General features: G+C 39.1%; 1 protein-coding gene across 7 annotated transcripts in view; it reads right to left on the minus strand.

Annotated features, from left to right (window-relative positions):
- The window catches only part of defl (Integrator complex subunit 7), a 273,951-nt gene extending 262,007 nt beyond the window's left edge, over positions 1-11,944 (minus strand). For 5 of the 7 annotated variants that reach the window (XM_090386499.1, XM_090386498.1, XM_090386500.1 and 2 more), the window contains exon 1: positions 11,529-11,651. In XM_090386499.1, coding sequence (XP_090242625.1) covers positions 11,529-11,625 — 97 coding nt within the window. In that variant the 5' untranslated portion in view covers positions 11,626-11,651. Of the gene's footprint in view, positions 1-11,528; positions 11,652-11,753 lie in introns of those variants that run through there. The other 2 variants (XM_090386497.1, XM_090386502.1) reach the window with 2 other exon arrangements.
- Between the last annotated feature and the right edge of the window lie 402 nt (positions 11,945-12,346).

The raw sequence follows: 12,346 nt of genomic DNA on the forward strand, positions 1-12,346 counted from the left end.
AGTTTGCACCTCACTCACAGACAGATATCAAGACTATAGAAGAATGGTACAAGTATAAATGCAGCAGTGCATAGCACACGCTTCTTGATTAGACCGGGGTTCAAGCCCGTGACTACCAAATACGGAGGATGCGGAAAGGTCAGGGAATGACCACCGCATATCCCCGGAGCAATATGGCCTTAGTTGCTAATGCTCCTAAAAAAAAAAAAAAAAATCCAAATAACAAGTATAAATGGAATGAGGAAACAATGGCAGACTACTAGTCTTTCAAAAGGGATTCATGTGATGGACACAAAATAGTTCCAAAAAAGTGAAAATTCACTACAAAATAAAAACTGTCAAACCACTAACTAATGTTGATTTAGTCAGAATGACAGAGTACTGCATAAATTAGCATATGTTCTAATACTCCATACTGAAAACTGTCTACTGAATGTTCAACACACAATGCAAAATGAATTACAAATTTGGCATTAGCACCTAAAATTTGTACAAGTTCACTTAATTACATTATAAAAAAAATTCTTTTATGTATACCAGTGTAATTAATTGAAGGCCTTTTCCAAATGAGAAGAGAATATACTGCTTTTAGGATTAGCACAGGCACATGATGCAAGTAAGCAAGCTTATATAGCATCAGCCAGAAAAAAAAAACCTCATTTCACCCATCCACTCACTCCAAATGTTTGTCTAGTTCTGCCTTGAATCCATTTAAGCTATCAACTTCTACAACGACAGGTGGAAGTTTGTTCCAGCAATCAACCACCCACTGGCTAAAGACAAACTTCCACACAACTGTCTTTTCTCAATTTCAATTTATGCCCACTCAGCGATTATTCTGAGCAAGAAGAAGAATCCCATCACCAGTGAACATGCTTAAACGATTCAAGGCTTTATACACCTCAATCAGATCGCAGTTGCCTAGTCTCCAGACACTACTTTGCAAAAATTAAACTTTTTTCGTAAGAGCAACCCATTTGTTCCATTCACTAATCTTGTTGCCCTTCTCTGTACTCATTCTAGCACCTCTACATCCTCCTTAAAATGAGGCCTCCAGACCTGTATACAGTACTCAAGGTGTGGCCTGACCACTGCCTTATACAAGGGGATAATCACCTCCTTATCCTTGCTAAAAAAATTCCTGTATATCACTGACAAGACACCATGAGCTACTCTTGCAGACTGTCTGCACTGCTCAGAAAACTTCATATCTGCCTGCATAATTACCCCCAGGTCCTTTTCATTCTTTACCATTGTCAGTGTAGTACCACATAGTTGATACGTTACTCTGGTGCTACTGCTCCCATAGGCAGTACTTTATTTACATTTGTTAAAGTTAAACTTCAGTTTCCACCTCTCAGACCATCTGCTCAACTTTTCTAGATCCTGTTGCAGTAGCAGCATGCTGTTATTAGTGTCATTAACAACCCTGTCTGCAAACTTTGACATTAAGCCTGATATACCATCATCAGAATCATTAATAAATACAGAAAACAACAATGGAGTTATTAGTCCAGGAAGATCAGTGTCCATTAATTATTACACTGTCTTCTCCCACTCAACCATCCCTTTATCCATACTATCAATTATTATTAGCTATAGGGTGCAAGGAAGTCTGAGGCTTATGCTGCACCAGCCAAAAAATAAAATAAAAATTCCCGAGTTACCCTGTGAGTTTGCCTCTAATGCCACACTGCTTCAGTTTGTGCAGCAGTCTTCCATGTGCAACAGTATCAAAGCCTTTCTAAGATCCAAATATATGATATCTAAATTATTTTTTTTTTTGCATACAGTTCCTTTGTGCCCACATCATAGTATCCAATCAAATTGGTCAGACAAGACTTCTCCTTAACAAACCCATGCTGTGTCCGAGCTATAACTGAAGTCTTGTCAAGATGATCCTGCAGTGCTTCTTTAACCAGTGCCTGCTTCCATTAATTTCCCTGGAACAGAAGTTAAACTAACAGGTCTATAATTATTTGTGTCGCCCTTTGATCCTCCTTTGTGAATTGGGGTCACATTTCCACATCTCCAGCCCATGGGTACCTCCTCCCCTGAGTCCAAGGAAGCTCTCATAATTATAGCTAAGGGTTTGCTTACTTCCTTTGCTGCCTCCTTTAATAAAACTGGATAGATCCCAACCACCCCAGGTGCCTTTCTTATGTTTATCTTCAACAATTTCTCCTCCACTTTGCTCTCTGTTATTACAAAATCATCTAGTCCGTTTGTTTGTTGTTGGGTTTTATTGGCGCATTAGCAACTAAGGTTATAATGCGCCAAAACCTGGTCATTAAAAAATAATTTTTTTTTTTTTTTTTTTTTTTTTCAGTGGCCTAAAGAATTAGGTCACCAAGTCAAAGTATAAAAAAACAAGTATAAACGGTAAAAGACAAATATCAGTAAACAAGTAACAATAACAAAGTAGATATTTTAAATATGAGTAAAATGGTTTTACTGATTTCAAAAAGCTAAAAATAGCAGACACACGGTCATTGTCAGATAAAATCTGACTGAGTGTATAAGGCTCAGTCAGATGATTAAAAGCAGTAAAACGGATATTACTAAAATCTGGACAATCAATTAAAAGGTGTCTAATTGATAAAATTGTGCCACAAGACTCACACATAGGAGGGTCATCAGCCCTCAGCAAAAAGCATGTGTCAAATGACTATGTCCTATGCGGGTCCGGGAAAGGAAGAAGTTGTTCTTCCTCTAAGGAGGAAGAACAACTTCCTCCTTACGATTCCTGCGCAGACTAGACTGCCATGGTTCAATTACAGGCTTTATATGATATAATTTATTCGCAGTCTGTCTATTCCACGAATCCTGCCATTGGGAGTGTATTTTCTCGTGTATTATTTGCCTGTAGTCTGTATAGGGGACTGACAGGCAGCGATTATTACTGGTAATTGCTGATTTGGCTGCAGTGTCAGCCAAATCGTTTCCCATAATCCCAATGTGGCTGGGAATCCAGCAGAAGAGGATATCATATTCACGTTCATGGAAAAAGTGAATCTTCTGCTGAATGCTAGACAGAACTGGATGAGAATTATATCTCACAGTTATTAAAGCCTGTAACACGCTGAGAGAGTCAGAATATAAAATGAACCGTTGGTATTGGCATTTACTGATGTGATCCAAGGCTAACTCTATAGCGTACAGCTCTGCTGTTGTTGTTGTTTGGTTTTTAGGAGCATTAGCAACTAAGGCCATATTGCTCCAGGATATGCGGTGGTCATTCCTTAACCTTTCCGCATCCTCCGTATTTGGTGGTGACGGGCTCGAACCCCGGTCTAATCAAGAAGCGTGTGCTACGCACTGCTGCTCCTTCCCACCTGGCTACGGAGGCGCCTGTACAGCTCTGCAGTAAATATGCTGCATTCAGAGGGAATCTGCTCCGATGTAGTGCTGTCTGTAAAGACAGCAGCAGATCCCGCATATGATTCCGACTTCGAACCGTCTGTGTAAACTGGCGCGAAGTCAGAATGTTCAGCTCGGTGTGCTGAATAAAGCTGCAGGTAGACTGATGATGGAGTGTCCGACTTTCCCCAATTTCTAAGGGATAAGTCACATGCCGGGACATGAGCATGCCAGGGTGGAAGGGGTTGCTTTGGTGTTTGGGCAACCTTGTCTACCTTGATATTAAGTTCTTTGAGTAGCTCTTGGAGACGAATACCAAAAGGACGATTGGCAGTCTTACAGGTATTGTACAAATTTTCCCATCGTGGCTCAAAAACGAATGGCCGCGTTGGATGGTCTGGCAGGGATTTCAGTTTTAAAGCGTACTTTAAAGACAACTGCTTATGTCGAAGCGATAACAGTGGTTTGTTTGCTTCAACGAACCACCATTAGTGATACAGAGAGCTTGATGATGGACAGGGTCCAGCCATCGAAGAGCGCTGTCTCTGGCTGAAGAATATACTTGGGACCCATAATCTAATTTGGATCGCACAAGTGCACGGTAAAGCCGTAGAAGGGTGCATCAGTCTACACCCCATGATGTCTTGGCTTTATCTTTTTTGGGGAAGAAAGGACGCTGTCCCGTGTCCATTTCTTCCTCCGCAAAGAGTTCCAAGACTGATTCATCCTGTACCTTCTTGTTCTCTACATCCATTGTTTCTGTTATTACTGCAGGCTCTTTACCACTTAGTTTTGGTAGTGGTGGTGCACTAGGAGGTACGGATATAGGAGTGGCGGCTGACTGTGTTTTTTTGGTGGGCTTTTGTGAGCTCAATAAATAACGTGCAATCGGGGTGAATGACTTTTGGTGGTATAGTCATCTCAGTTTGTGTACTGATAGTGCACTTAGCAGAAACCTTCTGGGCATATGAAGGTTTCCCACTATTTATTGGTTGGATACGTTTTCTGGCCTCTGGGTAGGAGATATTCAGCTCTGTTTTTAACTTTTGGATCTCTTTTTCATCCTTCCACCGCTGGCATGCTCTAGAGTAGGCGGGATGCTCTTCTTGGCAATTGACACAGATAGGTTTTGGAGCTGAGCATTCTTTGCTCTCGTGGTCTTTAACACCACATCGAGCACAGGCAGGGTTACCACGACAAGATGTTTGTGAGTGGCCGTATTTTTGGCATATAAAGCACCGCAGTGGGTGCTTTAGATGCCAAAGCACCGCAGTGGGTTTGGGATATAAATTCTCACTGGGCAGTTTAGTTAGCCTGCCTTGATGGAACTTGGAGGCCGTGGGGTGTTAAACGTTAGGATGAGAACTCGGGTAGGGACGAGATTCCCATCCTTTCTCATTGATATTCTTTTGACAGCTGTCACTCCTTGTTCTTTTAATTCAGAGCAGATCTCTTCTTCAGAAACATGAAGAAGGTCTCACTCTGATATCACACCTCGTGAAGAGTTCAAAGTTTTGTGGGGGGTTACGATGATAGGTATTCCCCCTATTGATGTGGCTTTTAGGATTTTTTCCGCCTGTTTTATATTTATAGCTTCGACCAAAAGATCGCCAGAACGGAGTCGTTTTACAGATTTGGGTGATCCTGCCAACCCTTCTAATCCTTTCTGGATAAAGAAGGGTGACATCTTCCCAATTGACTGCTCTCCAGTCGAATGGAGAATGAGGAAAAGTGGTGTTACAGATGGTGTTTTATCCTCAGTTCTGGCTCTTTTGACAGAGGTGTTGTCAGTGTTATCATCTCGGTTAGGTAGGGGCCTTGTTAGGGCCCCAGAAGAAGTAGAATTTAAATTACTCATAAGAGTATAGAGAAAGTGTCTGATGCCTAAGTACCTCACCCACCACGGAGCCCTACGAGGGGACGCCCACTCATGAACTAGCAGGTACTGCGTACACGAATGGGACGCCGAGTTCGCTTAGAGCACCATACCCACGTTACCAATAAGTCTTTATCCCGTCCCAGGACCAAAGGGAGGGAGACTTATTGGAACGCAGTTGACCCTAGCAGTAAAAAACCACCCGCCGATTGATCCCAGTCGGGCCGGTCCGGGACCACCGTCTTGTCGAAGCAGGGGCCAAAGTGGTGTATTAAGGCTGGGCCCCTCAACCACTAGGATCCCCCTTTCTGCATTCCATGGGTCGCGGCGCACAGCTGCACACGCCAGATTCCAAAGATGTAACCCTGGAACCAAGGTATGGGCGTTAGATCCCAGTGATGCTAATCTGGGAAACCAGCAGCATCACTGGGAGGTCCCCTCACCACGTACAGGTGCCCACGTCGAGGGGTCATCTAGTTCACTGCTGGAGTTTAATTCACCTCTGGCATTCCCTTCCCTGAGTAACTCCTCGTGTGTGAAAATTTATGCAAAATACTCATTTAGTTTGTTAGCTACCTGAGCAGGATCATCAACAGTTGAACCAATGATATGAAGTGGACCAATCTGATTCATCCCTTTCTTTCTAGAGTTTACATAAGTAAAGAAGTCTTTGTTGTTTTTTTTTGCATCCTTTGCCAAAGGTTTCTCGTAATCTGCCTTTGCTTTCCTAACCTCCTTTGTGACTTGGTTACAGACCAGCTTATATCTATCATAAGCCTCCGTGTCACCTGTTAATTGATATGTATCAAATGCATTTTTCTGTTCTGCCACATGTCTTATTAGTTATTGGCTGCTCGTAGAAAATTGTACATTTTTCAAATAAGGGCCACTAACTGGACTTCAGATACTGCATGTCTGGAATGTGCAGACATGCATGTTTCAGGTTTGATTTAGTGCTGAATGAATAGTTGGAATGTTTGTAGTTTTTTACAGTGTCTGATGATAAGTATCTGTATTTCAAGGAGCTGTTACATTTTTTTTTCTTCACTTGGAGGAGAAAAGATCTGAAATTCAAACTATGATACAGACAGTTTCTAAGGAAGAGTGTGATAGTACATCTGACATCCATTTAGGCCTAAAACTTGAACAGTATTTCTTAGTTGGTATGAAAAGCCTAGTAGCTTCCAAGATTAATTCTTTGAATGCTTCCCATTTTGAATTTGCTGTTGGTAACATCATCAGTTGGTCCCACCGTATAGAATTTAAATACCGTCTCAGACCACCGTAGTCACCTTTACGAAAGCAAACCCTTCCCCTTACCCCTAATGGTAGGTACCTCTTTGAGTAAATCCCATTTCAGCACACTGTGATCACTGTCACCTAGTGGTTCCTTTATCTGTAAATTCTTAATGTATGAATAATCACTGCTGATGATCAGATCAAGCCTCCCTCTAGTTGCCTCCCGAACATGCTGATGTAGATAACAATCATCCAATAAATCCACAAAAGCCTTGCTAGTGTGTGAGTGACCAACCCACAAATTCCAATATCTGGGAAATTAAAATCCCCCATTATAAGACTCTCTGATTTACTGGCCCACTCTATATCCCTGTACAGTTTCTTATTATACTCATCAGAGTCATTAGGCCTATAGCACACTCCTACTCTCAATTTTGATCTCCCAATGCTTGTCACACCAAACTGACTCAACACTGCACTGTCCAGCGATGTCAACTGGCTTCACTTCCTTGGATTTTATGTGTTTCTTAACTAATAGCATAACCCCTTTTGTCAAGATAGTGCCCACAGCCTGCTACCGTGTGAATAACTTTCACGTCTCATCAATGGAAATTATTTCTCTGTCTTTTAATCTGGCATCTCTTTGTAAGCATTGTTCTAGCATCATTATTCCCCTTTTTAAAAAATATGTAGGCTTCCCAGATACCTGTCACTCTTTTTCCATTTAAAGCCCATTTCTTTAAGTAGCTTTTTGAAGGTACTGTAAGATTCAGCCCAAACCCATCTGACAGTTTTCACTGCTGCCAGATGGAATTCTAAGTGGGAGGAATTGCTTCAACATAAGTCTTTAAAACCAACACCACATTTTGTAAAATCTATATTGTTGCAGTCAGAAAAACTCACGTTGCTTCACTTATAACACTCTATGCAAATTTTTCACCTTCAATTCTGAAAAATGAGCTTGGCCTCTCATTGCCTTTCCTGTAGTAAATTTTGGCATTTTAACATGGATAAGATGCACCTTTTCCTACCCCTGCTTCTAATACATTGTTCCACAAGCAGGACAACACAGCAGAAAGGTATAAAATGGAAAATTACCACTTGCAGCCGAGCATAACACTGACACCTTCAGAAATTAATTACTAATTTAGCATGCAATTGTGGATCTATGCAGGCCACCATTTAAGCTATCCAGTTATAATGTAGCTAATGAAAGAGACCAGGTGTTGTTATGAAACTGGGAAAGTAACAAGTAAATTGTCTGGAAAAAACTGGTACAGGAATAATGGCCTGTTTCCAAACAAGCAGTGTTCAAATTGGAAAATATCAAAATCCAGAATACTAATATTTGATAACAAAAAAATATTAAATATAATTTTTGTCAAGTTATTCACCTCAAATGTCTAACTTTTGAAAAAAATTTAATTTTTGTCAAAAGTTAATGCTTTCAGATACCAATTAAATATGAATGTGCTCAAACTTGTGATCAGAATCCTTCTTTAAACCTAAAGTAGATGCTGCTCATCAATGTGAAAACAGTGATTTTTTTTTAACACTCTCACTGTTTATTGGTTAGATTTTGGGTTAAATCCTTATTAACACCAAGTGGTTCCTTTATCTGTAAATTCTTAAGGTATAAATAATCAGATCAAGATTATTACTCCCTCTGGTTGCCCCTCGAACATGTTACTGTATAAAACAATCCTCAAATGAAACCAAGCTTTCATCATTTCCAATCACTTGTTCGAAAATGTATGTTACATGAGAATCAACTATGAAACAATTAGTTTTCAGATGAGTGACTGATATTTTCGAAAGTTTATGCATTTTTTTTGTGACATCAACAGGGGTTACCTTTATTTTTGATATAGGATGCTTCTTTTTCAACCAACTCTCCTAGTCTCTTTCTTGTTGATTCCCTTCTCTCTCTCTCTCTCTCTCTCTCTCTCTCTCTCTCTCTCTCTCTCTCTCTCTCTCTCTCAGGGTAATTCAGAATTTTTTTTTTTGGTTGGTGCAGCATAAGCCTCAGGCTTCCCTTGCACCATATGCTAATAATAATAATAAACGCAATAACAATTATTTATAAAGGTGATATAAATTTTATGAAAAATGTTAAACATCTTCCCCACTGTCAGAACAATTTTTTGGATTTTTTGTGAACTTTTTTGCTGGTTTATTGAAAGAGAAATGGCTTCTCAACAGGGTCATAGAATTGGAATTATTTAGTACACCCAGGTGACCCTGATTGCCACCAAGGTCTGCAAGGACCATGCACCAGTCCTATAAATATCATATCGTTTACAAAATAAATGTAATTTTTAAAAATATAAAACTGACTCCTTCGCTTTTCCAGTAACGCTAATATAATTTTGTTGATATTTATTAAATAAAATGTCTATTAAGAACTAAAGTTGGTTGACATTCCTACTTTTTTTCTTTTTTTTCCCACTAATGACCTTAAAAATTAATAATCTACTTAGTAAATTTTCTATTTCAACCAGGATTCAGCTCAGTAGATAAGCATTAAGATTAGTTTTTAAGGCACCTAAGTTTTTAAGTATGTGTATATCACAAAATATAAACAGTGAAAAATTCAACTAGTGTGTGTGCAAATGAGTAACTGTGTATTAATCATAAGGGGGATACCACTTTTAACCTTATTATTGCACATGTTTGGTGGTAGGAAACCCCAGTAGTTTTTTGTTGAACAAAGAATACTTAATTGATTTTTGACACCTTCAACTTTCAATTACTTGCACTCTCAATTGTGACAAGGACACTTGTGTGGAGTCTCCCCTGTTTTGTTTTAATTATAAAATATTAATTTTTAGCTGTTTTACTGAATTGAAAAATAGCGATTATTAATTATGATGAACTAAACCTAATTAAAAAATATCGATTAAATGAATAATTATAAAGTTTTTATAGTTTTTCAGAATTTTCAAGGTCACCGTTCCCTGCCAGATTGAAATTCATAGGCTCGTGTATGAATGCCTGTATGTTTGTCAGCTGTTTGTTTAGCCAGCGAAGTCAGAGCATTACTACAAGATTAGACTTCTGTCACTTGTGTCTCACAGATACCATGTGAGAATGGGAGTTGCCTATAAAAAAGATAGATACTTTTGCTCACCCAGTGTCTGTTAAACACCGAACAAAAATTTGTTTCTTAATTCATTGTATATCAAAATGAAAATATAAAATACTGTATAACCAGTTGGAGAACATTGGTGGGGAAAGATACACAGGATGATTTGATTTCCAGATTTTAAAAAATAACAGAAAATTAAAAAAAAAAAAGAAAAAAAGTGGCACCTGTCAGAGGGCATACTAGCAAAGGACGGTTAATTATATTTAGGATTGAAGCTTAAGCACGTTAACAATAACAGCATTATGAAAAAATAGTGAAGAGACCGAGCTCACATTTCTTGCAATGCTTTCTCTTCTTGGGAGAATATGACACCAACAATTTGGTTATTGTTATTTGGTTTTTTTTTTAGGAGCATTAGCAACTAAGGCCATATTGCTCTGGGGATATGCGGTGGTCATTCCCTGACCTTTCCACATCCTCCGTATTTGGTGGTCACAGGCTCAAACCCCGGTCTAATCAAGAAGCGTGTGCTACGCACTGCTGCTCCTGCCCACCTGGCTATGGATGCGTCAAACACCAACAAAGCTTTATGATATACAAACTAATATGTCCCCCCCCCCTTTTTTCTTTCTTGAGGACAAAACTGATGGCAGTTCTTTGGTTCGTTCTTTCTTAGAATACTTACTACAGTAAGGCTGTGTTCTTTCAACATCAGTTTGCCCAAGAGGGCTGAAGTGTTACCACTGATGATGAGTTCTTTCCCATCACTTTTATGTGATGTACTATGTTCAGTCCTTAGTTGCAAATGAATTACTAAATTGTCCTCTGCACCAACATTTCCCAATCTGTAGTCAATAGAACCCAACAATAAAACTGGCATTTCTGCAATAGTCCACAGTTTCAAATATAAATGTGGTCTGTAGGTGGAAAGGTTGGAAAACACAGCTCGAGACCACTTCCTCCTTCATCACCAATGCAGTCTACTTTGTATATAATGTACAGATCTTAAAAAACATAATGCAATAATCACTTATGACATTATTTTTTGTTTGGTTTCACTAAACAAAGTCAATCAAGATGAATTTCTGCATGTGTCTAGGCAGGGGTGATCCAGGTTTTCCTAAAAGGAGCTAAAGCAGTGTTCCTAGTAATCATAAAGCTTTAATCCTGTAACAGTAAAAACACCCATATCATTTTTGAAAAGGAGAGGAATGACCTTAAGATCAAGTTAGGATGTTGGACCGGTGAGAGGACAAATGGCTGGTTTGGCATGGTTGCTAAAAATCACGCATGGCCAGTTCAGCAATCTAGCAGAGGACAGGATAGAATTCATTGTTTCTTCTTAGTATAAATGTCATGGAATGAACTCAGCAAGGAACCAGGGTGCTACTCTGATTCATCACGCTTCCATAACATCATGTACATACTTTATTATTAACTAAAAATAGCATATTTTACTAATTAACAAGAGTTCTGTTTCCCAGCTAAAATTCAGAACAGAGTGCACACTCTAGATGTAGCTCTTAATGTTTTTAATAGATTTTTAGGCTAAAATCTATTATTTGGGTACCACTTGTCTCAATGCAGTGGGCATGGTCGTAGAACGGGGTGATTGTACTGTCAAGTTCTGTGATTGGGTGATTACTGTGTTGGAGTTTTGTTTCTGATTTATTGTGTCCTTGAGGAGGTGGGTGCTTAACTTAGGTAGGGTGTTTATCCCCATCCACCTGCCAATCACTGCCGTGTCGGCGAGTGTAGAGAGGGTGCACCGAGTACTAAATCTTAGCCCAGATTTTTATTAAGGTAGATTAGTTTATGTTCATAGTGCGTACCCAATTAAGATGTTTTACCCAGTTTCCTACTAGTTTTCGCTTCAAGTCCTGATCACAGCAAACCCTATTGTACGCTTTAATTTAAATTGAAAATGTCAAAAAGTGAAATTTATGAACTAAAGTATAATCTTACCTTTGTCCAATTCAGTTAATGCTGAATTCGCATCCTGATCAGGTTCAGCAAATCCGTTTTCACCGATCATTGCTAATCTAGCTGAGACGGAAGCCATGCTTTTATCCTAAAATTAGCTTAACAAAAATCGTTAATGTACTTAAAAAAGCAGACCTTTTATGGGATATTTATGATCCTAAACGAAAATAATAATAACAAATAATAGTTGTAATCAACAGCACTCACTGCAATATCTTCCTGATACTGTTGTGATTGACCTAAAATAAAATTTAAAAAAGTCTTATTTACCGCGATTTCGTATACACTGTGAAAGGAACCAGATGACTACAAACTACTCTGTGACTAGAAGGATCTAGAGAGAACACTATCCTTGTTTCAACGAATGTTAGCTTCTTCGGAAATACGACGTTGGAATAAGCTTCTTCGGAAATACGACGTTGGAATAAGCTTCTTCCGAAATACCGAGCAGCACGATACCACTCCGCACAGAGTAGTAATATCTTACTCCGTACTCAAAATTACCCTCCACATGAAAAAGAGTGTCCCCTTTAGTGATAAAAGAATTCCCTAAGTATAATCATATTTATTAATTAAAAAAGTTATAGTACATGGATAAGCCTAAAAAAAATTAAGCCAAGATTACAAGATAATCATCCATTCCAGATTTGGGGCAAGAGTCACATCTTTCACCACCCACACCTACTCAGTCAATTTTCGAAGGTCTCGCTATAGAAGTAACTAAATGAGTTCATGAATCAAGGAGAAAACCACTCTTTCTTTCAGCAGAACCCCAGGGGGATCACATCTGGTTAGTACGG

Source organism: Mastigoproctus giganteus, chromosome 12 (genome assembly GCF_048544385.1).
Source record: "Mastigoproctus giganteus isolate SK-2022 chromosome 12, ASM4854438v1, whole genome shotgun sequence".
NCBI lineage: Eukaryota > Metazoa > Arthropoda > Arachnida > Uropygi > Thelyphonidae > Mastigoproctus > Mastigoproctus giganteus.